General features: G+C 44.6%; 4 protein-coding genes across 5 annotated transcripts; 2 read left to right on the top strand and 2 right to left on the bottom strand.

Moving 5' to 3' along the window:
- Positions 1–681: 681 nt before the first annotated feature.
- On the top strand, positions 682–10,661 carry LOC127469672 (histone H3-like). 2 transcript variants are annotated; one of them, XR_007904033.1, is made up of 3 exons: positions 682–1,309; positions 3,626–3,729; positions 4,818–5,893. XR_007904033.1 is itself a non-coding variant. In XM_051784318.1 (2 exons), exons 1-2 carry the CDS (start codon positions 736–738, stop codon positions 10,484–10,486), a joined length of 675 nt encoding a protein of 224 aa, XP_051640278.1. In that variant the 5' UTR covers positions 682–735; the 3' UTR covers positions 10,487–10,661. The 2 variants fall into 2 exon arrangements, 1 of the variants encoding a protein (XP_051640278.1); XM_051784318.1 differs by lacking the exons at positions 3,626–3,729; positions 4,818–5,893 and adding an exon at positions 10,163–10,661 and having other exon boundaries at positions 682–1,086.
- A 39-nt stretch (positions 10,662–10,700) lies between these two features.
- LOC127469670 (histone H2B 7) lies at positions 10,701–11,332 on the bottom strand. Its single transcript, XM_051784316.1, has one exon. It carries the CDS (start codon positions 11,201–11,203, stop codon positions 10,778–10,780), a length of 426 nt encoding a protein of 141 aa, XP_051640276.1. The 5' UTR covers positions 11,204–11,332; the 3' UTR covers positions 10,701–10,777.
- A 311-nt stretch (positions 11,333–11,643) lies between these two features.
- On the bottom strand, positions 11,644–12,051 carry LOC127469699 (histone H4). The gene has a single exon (XM_051784348.1). It carries the CDS (start codon positions 12,015–12,017, stop codon positions 11,706–11,708), a length of 312 nt encoding a protein of 103 aa, XP_051640308.1. The 5' UTR covers positions 12,018–12,051; the 3' UTR covers positions 11,644–11,705.
- Positions 12,052–15,118: 3,067 nt separating this feature from the next.
- On the top strand, positions 15,119–15,624 carry LOC127469689 (histone H2B 1/2/3/4/6). The gene has a single exon (XM_051784338.1). It carries the CDS (start codon positions 15,166–15,168, stop codon positions 15,544–15,546), a length of 381 nt encoding a protein of 126 aa, XP_051640298.1. The 5' UTR covers positions 15,119–15,165; the 3' UTR covers positions 15,547–15,624.
- The last annotated feature ends 976 nt before the right edge of the window (positions 15,625–16,600 follow it).

The following is a 16,600-nucleotide window of genomic DNA, read 5'->3' as shown; positions in this document are numbered from 1 at the left end:
CAAGGGAATGTTTAATGAAATCTATGCCTCCAAGCACAGCAGAAGTAAAAATGGTATAGAGAACAGTATAATTCACTAGCTCCTCAGGTTTCATAAGGGAGTGGCGTACCTTTTATTGTATCCTGTGGAGCATAAGCGCAGCAGAATTAAGGGGTTTCTAAGTGACAACATAATAGGAAATTACAAGTTAAAATAAGGGACACTTAAAAAAAAACAAAACCAAAAAAACAAACTAAACCAAACAAAAAAATTACCAAAGGTGAGCACTTTATCGCACTTGAAGTTGCTCGGGTTGCACAGGGAAGGTTGTTTTTAAGAAAATGCCTTTTACGAGGGAACTTGAATCCTGGTTGTCCCGAACAGAGGCCGCGATTAAAGCGTTTGCTGCGGGGTGAAAACTCGGCTGCCCGGTTACAGCTGTGGCACCGCGTCCGGCTGCCTCCGGCCCCGCTCCGCCGGGCGGAGCTGCAAGAGATGAGAAGAGGGAGCGCGGTCGCTTCCAGGGAGGGAGGGAGGGAGGGAGGGAGGGAATTGCGGAGCGGGGACCGGCGGCTGCTCCCGCCCATCCCCCTTCCCCTCGCGCGGGCTTTTCGAATCCTTCCCCCTGTCCAATGGCAGCCAGGTCTGCCTTCGCGCTGGCCAATCACAGAGCGGGGATGGCTATAAATAGAGTCCCCCGCGGCCGCCTCCTGCACAGGGATTGCTTTTTCCACTGTAGGGGCTGCTCCGCGGAACATGGCGCGCACGAAGCAGACGGCGCGGAAGTCGACGGGCGGCAAGGCGCCCCGCAAGCAGCTGGCCACCAAGGCGGCCCGCAAGAGCGCGCCGGCCACGGGCGGCGTCAAGAAGCCGCACCGCTACCGGCCCGGCACGGTGGCGCTGCGCGAGATCCGCCGCTACCAGAAGTCCACCGAGCTGCTCATCCGCAAGCTGCCCTTCCAGCGCCTCGTGCGCGAGATCGCGCAGGACTTCAAGACCGACCTGCGCTTCCAGAGCTCGGCCGTCATGGCGCTGCAGGAGGCCAGCGAGGCTTACCTGGTGGGGCTCTTCGAGGACACCAACCTTTGCGCCATCCACGCCAAGCGCGTCACCATCATGCCCAAGGACATCCAGCTCGCCCGACGCATCCGCGGAGAGCGCGCTTAAACTTCATCAAACGGATCTTTCAGACCATCGAAAACCCAAAGGCTCTTTTAAGAGCCACCACATGGCCACTAAAAAGAGCTGTAAACTCGTAGTCATGCATAGGAAGTAGTGTGTTTACCTGTGTTTCGGGTGGCTTTACGTTAAGTGAGATCTGACTCCTCAGGTAAGTACTAAACAAAAAAAATTACGTGTCAAAAAAGAGTTAAATCCTGACTGTAGCTTTAAGCGGTATAGCGTGCTGAGGTGATAGTGCTAGGATAAATCTTCGTTCAGGGTGGAAATTGCTTTCTACACGTTTTTCCAGATACTTATATTTTGGCCGTTAAGGAAAATGTTGCAATCATTGGCTTTCCTTTTCTGAAGGGGAAGATACTCAGCTGGAATATGTATTTTTTTTTATCCGTTCAGCTGCGTGTCCGTAAAGCTTTCGTACAAACTGCTTGAATTCATATAGGGGTGGACCTTTACTGAATTCTACGGTCACGACTAGAAAATTTAAGTTTGTTGTAAATGCTTTCTGCTGTGCTGCGTATACTTTATGTTCTCATGGTAACGTTACAGCTAGTTTTCCTTTCCAAACATTTTTTTTATTATTGTTATTTCTGGAGGACTCTGGGGGCTTGGTTTTCTTCGGAAGCTGCAAGAAGTCCTTTCCCGCCTTTCCTGGAAGGGTGCTTGGTCAATAGTTCTTCCAGTTTTGTATCACTCCTAGTCTGAATATTCCTGTCGTGAGCGACGTCTCGAGGGCATTTTTAGCCCTTCTCAAGCACCCACATTTATTCCGAGATAAATGTATTTCCAAAGAGTTGGGGCAGGGCAAAGGCAAGGGGATTTTCTGCGAGTCACGTTTTATGAGTTGTGCTTTTCCCTGGTGTCTTCTCTAGGACAAACTCGTGGCATCCTTAATGTTTCTGAATATCCTGTATGAATTATTAGAGATGTCAGTTTAGATCAATTTTCTCCATCACTGTGGAGGCTCCCGAAAAGATTTTCTGAAGTTACCACAGAGGAAGTGTTTTCCAAGGAATATCTGTGACTAAAAACTTATCAAGTCTAGAATTATTTTTAAATGGAGACTCTTCCTTATCTGTTGTATTCAGTAATTTTTGTGATCCTATCTGGAAAACAGATTTTTCCCTGACTGTAAATTCAGTTGCACATCCCCTTGCTCTCCTGCTTGATAGATCTACACTTGGTGACTGAAAAATTTACATTTCAAAAATAATTTCTGACTTTACTTCGCCTTTCTTTTTGTTTGTTTGGGGTTTTTTGTTGTTGTTCTGTTTTTTTGTTGGTTTTGTTTGTTTCTTTGATGTTTTTTGTTTGCTGCTTTGGTTAGTTTGTCTGTTTTAATACTGCAGGTAGTTTTGTATAATTTAGGGACCTTCCTGTTTCATTGAATTATTGGAAGTAATGCCCTTTTCTCTGCTCCAAAACAGTACCTGTGCCTTTAAGAAGCGGTTGGATTGAGTTGAACACAGCCCTCATTTTAACTCCGAAACAAAGAGTCCCCGAGAATTGCTTAGAGGAAATATTTCTTCCGAAAAGCGTAAAAACTGCAAGACTCTTAGTTCTCTCTTAACTGCTGATACGCTTCATCTTATTAATTTTCCTTTCTCTGTGTCAGGAACTTGGACTCTGCAGCAAAATCTGACCAATCAAGTGCCTCGACACACCATTTTCTTTCTTCCTGTTTTCTCACTTTCAGCCATTTTCTGATACTTAACCTCGGAGGGATAAAAGGGAGGGGGGAAGGTATAGGGAATAGTGCTTTGAGGATTAAGAAGTCTCTGCTCTGATTTATTCATCCCACCGCATTTGTTCGTTGACATAGGACTTGTATTTTTCAGAACAGATTTTTGTTTTCTTTGAGTAGAATACCGATGGGATTACAGCAATGAATTTTAGTGAAAACAAACTCGTTTCCTATTACTGTCTGCCATAGACAAAGATCTATTTATTAATCTGAACCTGTTTATATATGCTTATAATCAAAAATGCAATAAATCAATCAAAAGTAAGCCAGTGGTCAAAACATTTGGGTCAAAAATTATGCACTTTTTTTTTTCCATGTGCAAGATATGAATTATTTTTGAGGAGTGAGATGGGGAAACAGGTTTTATTTTCCTTAATCTCTCTCATTTTTCATCTAGTCTTTTCAAGATCTCAGACTGTTAATAAATAAAGTATTATTGGGACTCATTCAGAGAGTTGCATGCTTGAATTGTAAAAAACACTTAATACTCCCATCAGCTGAGAAAAAAAACAGATGTGCAGTGATCTTTTTTTCAGGAAGGGAGAGCTCATATAAACCCTAAATTATAATGTCTAAGTCTGAAGTAGTTTTGGGGTGTATTATAAAAGGGTGTAATTTACACATAGGTGACTTAGTGCAAGACTTCGTAACTCAAAGTGAGAATAAAAGTGGAGGTCCCTCTTGTGCCAGCAAGGTTTAGCTGCATTTCTGTGCTTTTTGCAGGAGAGCCTGAGATAAATGGATGCTGCCAAGTAGAAGCTGGATGTGAGCAAGACCTGTGTGCTGACCAGCTGGGCATTGACTTGTAAATTGCTGTTGGTACTCAGGTAAGATGCTTTTACAGGTGATCTTGGATGCTCAGCAACTTACTTGGCTAAGACTGTTCTGGGCTCTTTAGCCATCCTCCATGGATGAACTGACTCAAATTCAAATCACTGCATGGAAAAATGTACTTCCTGACAGTCCAATGGGTAAGATACAGCATAGCTACTGAGGTCCTGGTGAAATACTTCATTTCATCAGAAATACATAAGAGAAGGTCTGATGAAAGTATCTTTCTAGAACCAAAATATTTGAATCAGTCCTGCCTGGCACCTATTAGTTTCTGAAAAAAATCTGAATAGATATATCCATACGAAAAAGAGATGAGATTTTAGTTTCAATTACCTATTGTAATGTACATATTTTGTAAAGGTGATATGGAGGTGGTTTCCATTCAAGCCAGTATGCAAAGATAGTTCCTTAACATGTTTTCATTTGCAAATCCCTCTTGTGGAATCACCTATTGGTTATGGTCTTCAGTAATCACAAGCAGTGAAGTCTGAGCTTAGCCAGCCTCAGCTCTCCTACAAGCCTGGCCAGTACTGCCCTGCTGCATCATTGCCTCTCTCTTCTTTCCCACTTTTGACTCATGTTGTATCTTCAAGCTGGATATAAGCAGGTTTCAGAATGCAGATGTGCAAACAACATTGTTGAAACAGTATGAACGTTTGTTAAGATTTCGTATTATGTATCAGAAAGTACTTTGTCAGATACTGTTGCCATGGATTTAGTTGTACTGGCCACAACAACTGGGTCTGATCCTAGGATCCTGCTAATTAATGCACTCTTCTAAGTGAAGGTTTCCAATTTGTCTTTTATTAGTTCTCAGCTTACAACTTGAGCTGGGTGGATCTGGAGAGTGACCACTACACCAGAAATTATCCCTCAATCACACATGTACCACCCAGCACTCCACTTTAGTCCATCACTTGTTCCTGGTCAGTTGTGTCTTGATTTTTATTTTTTTTAATTGCTTTTAACTGCTGTGTAGGTGCCTTTTGTCTGACATTATCTCAGTCCTTGGAATTGTTTCTTTAGTCCTTCCTTACCTTATCAATATTAGTTTCTCAACAAAAACTTTTCTTTTTGTCAGCTCTTGTGGCCTAATGCAACAACCACTTCAGCTGTTTGTGCTAAGCCACTGGTACTTCATGAGACTATGGAGAAAGAAGAACACAGTTAATAAAATTTCCTCTGTAAGACCATGAAGTAACAGAAAATAGAAAGCTCTGTTCTCAGTAAGCTGATAGAGCAGTAAAAGCGACTAGTAATAAAAAAAACCCAACAAATTAGAGGAACATAATATATAAAAACAATGCAAACCAAGTTTGAATTAAAACCATTTGTACATAAAAAATGTAAACCCAACTGGTTGGAGGTCTCAGCCCCAAGCTGCAATGATGGATAGAGTTCAGTGAAACAAATCCTACAGCTCCAGGGACACTGGGGCTGCAAGAGACATATCCCAACATTGCTACTTCCACACTATTCTCACCTGTGCCACCCACGGTGCCCTGCACCTCAGTCTAAAGCTGCTTTTAGGTTTGGCTTCAGGTTCAAAGAGCCACAAAGCCTAGAGCTCCAGGGACGTTGATGCTGCAAAAGGCATGACAAGGGGAGCATGGCACTGCCCCAGCATTGCTTTCTCCTCACCTTTCTCATCTGGACCACCCACTATGTTTTGGGTCAGCGTTAATGTTCAGAGCTCCACAGACAGTGAGGCTGCAAAAGGCATGCCAAGAGGAGCATGACACTGCCCCAACACAGCTCCTTCCACATCTTTCCCATCTATGCCATCCATGGCGCTGCACACTTCAGTCTTAGCCGATGACTGCCCTTAGGGTTTCAGAGTCACAAACCTAGAATTGCAGAGACACTGGGGCTCCAAAGAGCTTGCCAAGGGGAGCACCGCTCTGCCCCAACACTGCTCCCTCCACACCTTTCTCATGTGTGCTTTTTCAAGTTTTTGTATATCGACACTGTATGGCTTCAGTTCCATTTCTATCTTTCACACTCATCTCTAAGCACTGAGATTTTGCTAGCGCAGTACTGTGAAGATACATTCCATCTTTATAATCAGAAAAGTCTGTACTCTGCTATGCTGTCATCTGTTCTTTTTTTCTCATGCGGAATTTAAATGTATTCAAGATATTAAAAAACCTAATCAAATATCCTTTGTGCCCTTATTGCTTCTGTTTCTACTTTCTACCCTTCCCCAAGATAATATATTTCTGAAGATCTCCCAACATTTTTTTGCATGCCTGCACCACACCATGAATATTTGATATATTTACAACCACCCCCTTTCTCTCTTCACCTGGATTTTTGATTTGTATGTTATTACAAGCACAGTTATTACAACCTGTAAAGCTTTACAAAATTCTGGCCTGTAAGAGCTTCAACCTGTGATGCTATCAATAGGTAAGTAATTGATCCAGAAGACTCATGATACACTTTTTTGTAAGTGTTCCATATGATCCCATGCAGTGTGTCAATGTTGTAATGAACGTGAGGATGTAGATCTTAATGCATGATGTAAGAAGCACGACAGAAACCCAACCCCCCCCCCCAAACCTGTTTCTGGGACACAGCCTTTCAGGAACAGCTGACAGTCAAATGTAAATCTTTGTGTGTTTCAGATGTCAATTCAATGTGCTGAGGTTTGAACATTTCCCAGATTAATTTAAACTACTGATAGTCCATGAAAAGCAGGTAAGATCTCCAGTGCACAAGTGTAATGATAAGTACCATTTGAGAATTTCTGTATGCTTTACTGCAGTCAAAGAGCTCATTGTCCAAATCATTGTCACACTGAGATTAAAGGAGTTCTAAGCAATAAACAATTCTAGTTGCAATTCAAGTTAGTTATATTGTGAAATAAAACATTATGGGAGCTTTCCACCATTCACCCCTCGTCCCCTTCTCCTAAATGAAGTATGAGGCTGGTTGTTGAAAATGAATGTTATTTTCCTTATTTGGGCCAATTTTGATCCTCCCATCAGTTCTCCCAGGCAGAGTCATCTAACAGATTATTGTTTATGTTTTTAGGAGAAACGAACATGTTTGGGAAAAAAATGAAGATCATTTACATGGGTTCAGGCTAGTCCACTTCCAGAAGAGATAATTTTAAAAGTCTAAGAGTGGTAACTATACATACACCAAAGAAAATGCAGGGGATTGCCAGCATTTGTCACTTTAGGGCTGCTTTGGCCAATATAATGCAGAAATTTCACTAGACCAGATGTGTCACCTCACCTCTGCATCCAATGCCTGAAAATTTTAACAGTCAGCAACATTGCCAGTTTTTGCTGTTTTGCTGGTTGTTTAGGAAAGTATGTGCAGAGTTTGAGTTCACCTTGCAGCTGCACAAGTACAGTCTACACAGAAATAAAATGAACAGCCAGACTAACATGAAGTAGTCAATACTGATTACATGCTGTGAAGACTGAACTGTGTGTGTGTGTGCACGTGTATATGCAGATATATGTTTTCAGAGATCTGTAACTTTGGGATCTTTAAATAGGAAGAATAGGGAGTTCTTAACATATCCTCATAAGATTTATCTAGCTTAACGGTCCTGAAATGAACGGCTGTAAGACTCCATTAGAAGTATTTCAAAATACCCAGTATTTTACAAGGTCTTCTATACGATGTATTTTAAGAACACTTTCAAATATGAATACTTTTTATCCTCAAGAGTTTTGGAGGTGGGGATTTTTTTTTGGGGGGGGGGAGCACATTATAAATAATGTTTAAGAGTTACTTTTTATTAGCCATTTAACCAAAAGTACAGTTAAAAGTCCCCACTAATTCACCCAGCTGTTCCATTATAGATGCAGAACTCAACTACTACACCACATAGGACAGGCACTCTCACCCATATCCCCATGTTCAGATCTCAGCTCATTGGATGGCATCTGAAACCACACAGCTCTCAGACCCTTCCTGAAACCCTCCATGAAGCTCCACCCGGTGTTTGCTGTTGCAAAAAGGATGGTATTGTATTCCTTCTCGTCTTACATACCTTTCTGTAACTCTTTTGTTTATCCATCAGTCCTAATGATGCCTTTACTTAACATTCTGGTTTCTGTTTTGGAGTTGATAATTGCTTTTTCTTTCTAAATGTAAGAGGCTTATCTGACTGGAAGATGATACACACATGCTAATGGATCAATCAGTATTGTAGGAGACTCTAGATGCAGGAATCAAATAGAAGACTGACTAATGGAGTTTATAAGAATGTGACTAAGCAGAAAAGCACAGAGGGCCTCAGATTAGGGAAAAATAAAAATCAGATGCACCATGACACATCCCTAAATGCTTGTAGTCACAGTTCCAAAACAGGCAGTTGCCTAAGTTATAAAATAGATTCTATCAGTAGATTTACACAGTTTCATAAAAGAAGACTGGAGAGTTTTGAACAAAGTTATTTGGTGAAGAGGGAAATGGAAAAAAAAACCTAAAAGATAACAGTTTGCAAACAAAATAGCAAACAAACAAAACAAATCCTAACAAAACTAACCAAAATCAAACCTGTTGTCTTATGTTTCTGCATTTGGAAAAAGTAATTTAGATAAATCTATCTTCTAAAAAGATAGCAAATTCCTTTTTGCATGTGTATCGACTACACTTTTGAGGGGATAAGGAAAGGAAGGTAAATGGAAAGAACTAGGTAAATTTCTTACCCTAAAATGTGTGAGCCATTATGATTAATAAAAAAGAAGGATGCAGGGAGATGGGGTTGTTGTTACTGAAGCACTTCCTTGGTTTTTCTTGTCTTTTTTCAAAGATCTCACACAAAATTATGCCTGTGAAAATGTTTTATAATGCTTATATTTCATAATGTTTTGAGTTCTCACAATATGAAGACTAAATGCAAATTAAAACAGAAATCACATCAAAACAAAGTCCCTAAAAAGTTCTTTAGAAAATTCTCATTTCACACTTTTTGAAGACTTACTTATGATTATTTCAATATTGCTCTATTACATAAAAAGATAATAATAAATTATCTTTAGATAAAAAAACCAATAAAAAATTGTGGGAAATTGTGCTGTTAAAAAGAAGAAAGGGGAAATGGCCCAATTTTTTTTATTATTTTGAAATTTTGTTTACTCTCAGTATAAATTAGTTTAATAGTATCTGTGTCAGAAAGTAAAATTTATTACTTTGAGCAAGCATACCTTAATCCAGGAAAATTAGTAACATTAGAACAATGATCTGTATTTTAGTGTTGACAGTTAAAAATATGAGTAGCATTCCTATTTTAAATGACACGTGTTTAGCAAGGGGATAACCCAAATATTAGTCTAATAGAGAATCGTAATAGGCTTTAGTTTCCATTAAGGTGCAGAGCCTCATACTTCCCCAGCAGGAAGCATTCCCAGAAGATGATGTTGTAACCTGTGGTGCCTTCCTTACCTGTCTGTCCTCTTAGGAGAATTCTTAAGGCTCTCAGCAATCCTCGAAATGACCAAAAATATGCTTGATGGGTAAAGGGTATGACAGCTAAATATGTACGCGTTGGCATGTGTGTGGGCATGTGTTGCGAGGGAAAAAACCAAAACAACCAAACAAACCCCAAGGAAACAAACAAGCCAAAACCACTGAACTTTTCACGTTTAAATCCACAGGAAGAAAATTCTACATGACATTAAACAAACAAACAAACAAGAACAAAAAAAAAAACAACCCTCCCTGCTCTTACCACGCGGTTTGAGGGTTTCCTCCCCCTCCCCTTTCAAGAAGGACTTAGTAACAGACTTACTTAACTTAGTTACTTAAATTAACTTAGTAGCAGTAACTGAGTAGAAGCACTTAGTAACAGAAAGAAGCTGTGGGTTGAGGAGGACAAGGCTGAGAGAGATTATATAAATATACCCGAGGAAGGTCTCTACGAAGGAAATATTAATAACAAAAAGATTTAAAAGCAACACTTAAAGCGTCCAATACACAGGCACACGCCGGGATGGGCGAGCAGAGAGCAGAGGCGGGGCGGGAGCACCGAGCGCGGTCCCGCATTGGTCGGATTTTGCCGCAGACCCGCGGGGAGGGACGGGGAAGGGAGCGCCGCCGCCCCCGCCCCTGGTATGGGCCATTCCGTCGTGGAACTGTCACCCGCGCAGGGGACACGGCCGGGACGGCACGGGAAAGCAGCAAAGGGACGCGCGGGCTGACAGAGGGCAGGGGCAGCGCGGCGCGACCCCGCTGCGGGAAGGGCGGTGCGGGGCCCGGCCCAGCCCGGGAGGGGCGGAACCGCCGCGCGCGCCTGCGAGCCAGAGCCGGGAAAGAGCCTCGGGCACCGAACGGCGGGAAAACCCGGGCGGGGGGCGGGGACTGCGACTGAGACCCCGCCTCCGGTAGAAGTCCTCAACCAGGTCGGCTCCGGGGAAATAAAGTGCGGCTCCAGGGAGTCCAAGGTATTACAGACTCAGTAAGGGTGGCTGTGTCATGTCTGGCAGAGGCAAAGGCGGGAAGGGGCTCGGCAAGGGCGGCGCCAAGCGCCACCGCAAGGTGCTGCGCGACAACATCCAGGGCATCACCAAGCCGGCCATCCGCCGCCTGGCTCGGCGCGGCGGCGTCAAGCGCATCTCGGGGCTCATCTACGAGGAGACGCGCGGCGTGCTCAAGGTCTTCCTGGAGAACGTGATTCGCGACGCCGTCACCTACACCGAGCACGCCAAGAGGAAGACGGTCACGGCCATGGACGTGGTCTACGCCCTCAAGCGCCAGGGACGCACCCTCTACGGCTTCGGCGGCTAAACTCAAAAAAGTCGCAAAAGTTATTGTTAAAACCACCAAGGCTCTTTTCAGAGCCACCCACAAATTTTACAAAAAGAGCTGTTTATTACTGCAGAGATTGTAGATGGAAATGGAAAGCTGCTGACTCAGCAGTTGTACGATATTACGTGCTAATAAAATGTGTTATTTACTCTTATTTGCATACATTACATAATTTATAAGAGAAAATCCCATAGTGTATTAGCAATTACAGCTCCGTTTAGGAAAGTGTGGTGGCTCTTAAAAGAGCCGTTGGGTTAATTTAAAATTCCTCTACTTGGAGCTGGTGTACTTGGTGACAGCCTTGGTGCCCTCGGAGACAGCGTGCTTGGCCAGCTCGCCAGGCAGCAGCAGCCGCACGGCCGTCTGGATCTCCCGCGACGTGATGGTGGAGCGCTTGTTGTAGTGCGCCAGGCGCGAGGCCTCGCCGGCGATGCGCTCGAAGATGTCGTTGACGAAGGAGTTCATGATACTCATGGCCTTGGAGGAGATGCCCGTGTCGGGGTGCACCTGCTTGAGCACCTTGTACACGTAGATGGAGTAGCTCTCCTTCCTTGCTCTCTTCCGTTTCTTGTCGCCCTTCTTCTGCGTCTTGGTGACGGCCTTCTTGGAGCCCTTTTTAGGCGCTGGAGCAGACTTCGCCGGCTCAGGCATCCCTAATGTTTTCTTTCCAACCTCTTCGCTGTAGCTCAACAACATCGAAAATGGCGCCTGCCCCCCCCCCCCTATTTATAACGGCGTTATGCAAATTAGAGGATTGTAATCGTTCCATTCCTATTGGAGTAAAAAATACCAACGTAATTACAGGCACTTCCTTTCTGTGGCTGTCACAGCTCAGGCGCTGCATTTGTACCGTTGTTGTGCTTTGCGGTTATCGTGAAGGCAGTACTGCTTTAAATAGCAAAATTATGTAAGCACGCAATAATTGCTGCACTGAGTTTACATTTATTAGTAAAATTACGTAACGCCTCTAATCTTAGCACACCGGACATTTTGATATAGCTGATTTTTCGGGACCTTTAGAAGTTTTTTTTTTTATTACATGGCTGATTCTGGGATTACACAACCAGAACATTTTTACAGTAAATCTATCGCAACCTTAGCTCAGAAATCAGTAATAAACAGCTCTCGTTGTGAAATTTGTGGGTGGCTCTGAAAAGAGCCTTGGTGGTTTTATTGATGTAATTTTAGTGACTGGAGTTTAGCCGCCGAAGCCGTAGAGGGTGCGTCCCTGGCGCTTGAGGGCGTAGACCACGTCCATGGCCGTGACCGTCTTCCTCTTGGCGTGCTCGGTGTAGGTGACGGCGTCGCGAATCACGTTCTCCAGGAAGACCTTGAGCACGCCGCGCGTCTCCTCGTAGATGAGCCCCGAGATGCGCTTGACGCCGCCGCGCCGAGCCAGGCGGCGGATGGCCGGCTTGGTGATGCCCTGGATGTTGTCGCGCAGCACCTTGCGGTGGCGCTTGGCGCCGCCCTTGCCGAGCCCCTTCCCACCTTTGCCTCGGCCAGACATTCTGCCTCTGGTTCAGCCGCAAAGGTTGTAACGGGAAAAGGGGCCCCAGCGCCTGTATATTGCCGTGGGTCCGACCTGGTTGAGGACTGCGGCGGGGCAGGGCCGGGGCGGGACGTTCGCGCCATCGCTCCCATAGGGGGCCGGGGCGGCCGCGGCTCGGGAGGGGCCGCGGGAGCGGATCCGGGCGGGCTCGTTCCCTGCCCGCGACACAAGGCCCGGCTTCTCGGCCCCGCCGTCCGCGCTCTCGGGGCCGAGGGGGAGCGGGGTCTCGTCGGCCACAGGGTTGCTGCAATATCCGACCAGTTGTGGCGGCGGGGCCGCGAGCGCCGCGTCCCGCCCGCGCTCTGCCGGCGCTGAGCCCCAACAAAGGGCCCTGCCGGGCAGCCGAGAGGGACGGCCCGGTGGGCCCGGTACTGCTGGAAATCCACCCTTTACTACCGAGAGCTGAGAAAAAGTAGTAAGGTGGGGGGGTTGTTTGTTTGTTTCCTTGAGGGCGACACTTTCACTTATTTTTGCAGGGAGGAAAGTCTTTTGTGTGTCCCACGTTTCTGACTTAATTATCACGTGGCCTTGTGTTTATGAGACTGATGTCCTGATGAAAGAATTGATTTGTGTCCCTTGTCTGATGTACCCACAAAAAACCTGTATTGCTTCAAGTGCTTTTAAAGATGTGGCAGGTGTTTGGTCATTTTCATGGTCTAACTGTTTATCGATATGTATTAAACTATTTCTTTTGCTGGGTTTTTTCCTTCACATAATGCTACTTTTTGAACGCAAAGTGGTATTTATTATTTATTATAGTTCTACAGCTGCATTCACAAGGAAAGGAGGACACAACGTTTTAATGAGTTGCATCATCTTAATCATCTTTAGTAGTTTCAAGTGTCCAGATGTTACTTTTTGGGTTTTGAAAATGCATGTTTACTTCCTCCCCTACTTTATTCTTTTCTTGCATCTTGTCTTTTTTTCAGTACAGTTAGTTTATACTGTAGAAATATGACCCATATATTATATGTTCCTGCCAGGAGTTATAAGGTTTTCAGATGATAGCAACCCTCAACAGTTTAGAAAACTAGAAAACTTGCAGTTATAAATAGCAAGGTATGGAGCATGAAGGCAATTAGGCTTAATATTTTTATCTCAATAACTAAAAGATCTACAGTAGCAACCTGCAGCCTTGCAACTCAGCTTCTCAAATGTGATTCTAAGGTTCATCAAGGACTTCAGAAATCTTCCCAAATAATCACAACTGCTAGACAGCTGTGCCTTATCGTCAATATATTTGTAGTTATCCCTAATGCTATGTGCTAAGTGTCTCCTGCTGATGATCTAGCCATTCAATAACTTTTCCTGAGAGTTCATCTTGGTCCTTTTCTCTGTGTTCCACACAGAGGAATACACGAGACCAAAATGAAATTATGTTCAGAAATCAATCTAAATTCCCATCGCTTATCCTACTATGCTTAAAAGTCTACATTTTTATCTTTGCTTGTTTATTTTGGTTAATATTCTCTCTTGGTCTGTTTTTTGGGTGTACTCTGCTTTTCACAGGTGCACTCTGTAAGCCCGAGAAAATACATAACTTTCTGGCTCTTCTTCTTCGTCAGATGATTTGTCCTTCAGCATTTCTGACTGGAGAGACTGCAGAAGGTGGGATATTAATGTCAAGATACTACTCAAAAATTCCATTTTTTGTATGGAGCCTATTTAGGTAATAATCACAGAGAGAAAAGAATTGTCTTTCTGACATGACCTTTCAGAATAAGAAAGAGAATTTTCCAGAAAAATCTGTGTAGGGCTCACCCAGGAGCTGCACTGGCAAAACACTAACAGTAGCTTTGCCTTTATGACATGCTATTGCCTCCTAGAAACTTCCAGCTGGAACAGTTACCTTAACAGGAGAAAACTGTCAGCCTGTAGCACATGTTCACGTGGAGGAGATAAACCATCCAGGGGAACGAGACAGAGTCCCACAATTCATACTGTTTCATAACACGAGATAAGCTGGCAACTCTATCAAGCCCTAACATCTTTTACTTATTCTAGAGCTGCTGATGAAATCTTTTCTCTGTTCCCTCCCTTCACACTTAGGTTTCCTGATTCTGCATGATTATTTCTTTTGGATGCTCCAAAGCTTTGGTCAATCACTGGAAACTCAATTCTTACTGAAGTGAGATGGGTGACATGGTGTTAACAAGTACCAACTATTCCATTTTGTGAACATGTTTTTTTAGACTGTTGAGAGAAATACGACTGTCTAGATTAATTCCCCATATATTCTGTCTAAACAGTGCTTTCTCCTTACACAATGAAGTCATATTAAGAATAAAACACCTGGAATTTCTGGTTCATTATACATTCAAACTGCAGAATAGAGAGCACATTTAATTTCTAGGATTACCTTGGTTTTAACTTAAATACTATCATCCAGTATTTATTACATCTCAAAAGAAATCCAGTATTTATTACATCTCAAAAGAAATCCACATTATTTCACGTTACAAATTAAATCAGAACTTCCATCTCATTTAAAGTGCTGAAAAAGAAACCATGTTCTGTGGGCCAAAAAAAAATTAATTTGAAATACCATTATGTGTTTGTGTTCCAGAGTTCTCCTATCTTTTCTGGTTTCGTTTTTTTCCCTTTAATATCTATCTCGTGGCTGTTAGAAATGCAGATTTTTATGAGAAGGTATGCTGCTGCTTGAAGTTAAAAAAAAAGCACACAACAGTAGCAAACCTCTTTGCAATTTTCTAAAGTTTTGGGGGTTTTTTTCGCCTGGAGAAATTGCCGATAAGCACATTTGGTCGGTACGAACCCGCGCCCTGGCAGCCACGGGGGACACACGGTCCGAGCGCTCCGGGTAACCCCGAGGGCGGCACAGGCCGAGCTTGGTCGCCGGACGGTGGGATCGAAAGGGCTCGTTCTTACTGGCTGGTGAGATTTGAATCATTGTCCAATAGTAGCGAGGATTTTAAAAAGGACCAATAGCGAAGCACTTCTTGTGTGTGGTGACGTCACTGACACTCTGTCCAATGGAAGCGCTGATTTCTGATCCGGGGATTTGCATAAGGCCCCTATAAATAAGGGAGCACTCGCGGTCTCGGGCACTCCGGTGCGACAGAGCAGCCAGGAAGTGTTTGCAGCCATGCCTGAGCCCGCCAAGTCTGCGCCCGCGCCCAAGAAGGGCTCCAAGAAGGCCGTCACCAAGACGCAGAAGAAGGGCGACAAGAAGCGCAAGAAGAGCCGCAAGGAGAGCTACTCCATCTACGTGTACAAGGTGCTCAAGCAGGTGCACCCCGACACGGGCATCTCCTCCAAGGCCATGGGCATCATGAACTCCTTCGTCAACGACATCTTCGAGCGCATCGCCGGCGAGGCCTCGCGCCTGGCGCACTACAACAAGCGCTCCACCATCACCTCGCGGGAGATCCAGACGGCCGTGCGGCTGCTGCTGCCTGGCGAGCTGGCCAAGCACGCCGTCTCCGAGGGCACCAAGGCTGTCACCAAGTACACCAGCTCCAAGTAGGGCGTCTCGGACCGTCACTTTCAACCCAAAGGCTCTTTTAAGAGCCACCAATTTTTTCAAATAAAAGGGCTGAATCACTATTATTACTGGAAGGTATGTAATAGGTTTTTCTTTTGCACACAAGTGGTACATCAGGTGCTCGTTTTTTCACGTTTAAACGTACCTACTAATTTTTCAAGGGAAGGGGGGGCTCAGTTTAAGCGGCTTATGCTCTTCATATTGAGTCGACTTGCTTGTTTAAAGCTTAGTAAACATAATTCATTTTGGATTTGAATGGGACTAAAAAGCAGCAATATTTCCAAGTGCGAGTCCCGCGGGGAAAGGTAGGTAAAGGTCTTAAGTTTCCTAAGGGTTATCAATTCTTTTTACTTAAAAATCCTATCAGCTAATGAGCGTTTCCGCTATATCAGTAAATTAAAATATTGTTTCTGTCTCGGTGGCTAATTTTTCGGGCGTGTTAATAGCTTTTTCTTTGTTTTTTCTCCTACGTACCCTTTAACTCCCTTCGCCCCCGCCAGTGCTGGCAGTTTTATTATTCAAGGATCTCCGTAGTCGATTAGGCAACAGGGAAGAATTTTCTTGACGAAGGGGTTTCCCGTTTAAAACACCAACGTCCAAAGTTATGCAGGACTTCGTTCTTAAAAAAAAAAAAAAAAAAAAAAAAAACGGAAAATAAAACAGAACCGGGGGCTATCAGTGATGTGCAAGGTACTGGGAGGATGGTAGTGTGTGGGGCCGCAACTCTTGCAGCCCCGCCGCAGCGCTGTGAGCTGCGCTTTGCACAAACTGCCGTCGAAAACACATTTCCCCATCCCCGGTCCATTGCCCTCCCCACCTCCCCCAGCCCTCCCCGGCCCTGGAACCCGTGAGACGAGCGGGGGCAGATGCGGTGCCGCGCGTCACCCAGCGACCGGCACTCGCTCCCGGCGTGGGGGGCCGGCACCGACACCAGCGGCGGCGGAGCGGGAGGTCACCGCCCCGGAGGCGGGGTCTGCCGGGGAGGCGGTGCGGGGCCGGCTGGGCGGTGCGGGGCCAATCACGGCCCAACGCGCCA

The sequence above is a fragment of the Manacus candei genome, unplaced genomic scaffold, assembly GCF_025592945.1.
Source record: "Manacus candei isolate 608988 ecotype Guabito, Panama unplaced genomic scaffold, ASM2559294v1 h1tg000018l, whole genome shotgun sequence".
NCBI lineage: Eukaryota > Metazoa > Chordata > Aves > Passeriformes > Pipridae > Manacus > Manacus candei.
The sequence above is the reverse complement of the archived record's forward strand: the minus strand, read 5'-3'. Positions and strand labels throughout refer to the sequence as shown.

Bases quoted from the DNA above. Each gene is read 5' to 3' on its own strand.
- LOC127469672 (XM_051784318.1), top strand. From the start codon at position 736: ATGGCGCGCACGAAGCAGACGGCGCGGAAGTCGACGGGCGGCAAGGCG. The intron at 1,087-10,162 runs GTCACCATCATG...AGACTCAGTAAG, and splicing joins GCGCCATCCACGCCAAGCGC to GGTGGCTGTGTCATGTCTGG.
- LOC127469689 (XM_051784338.1), top strand. From the start codon at position 15,166: ATGCCTGAGCCCGCCAAGTCTGCGCCCGCGCCCAAGAAGGGCTCCAAG.
- LOC127469670 (XM_051784316.1), bottom strand. From the start codon at position 11,203: ATGTTGTTGAGCTACAGCGAAGAGGTTGGAAAGAAAACATTAGGGATG.
- LOC127469699 (XM_051784348.1), bottom strand. From the start codon at position 12,017: ATGTCTGGCCGAGGCAAAGGTGGGAAGGGGCTCGGCAAGGGCGGCGCC.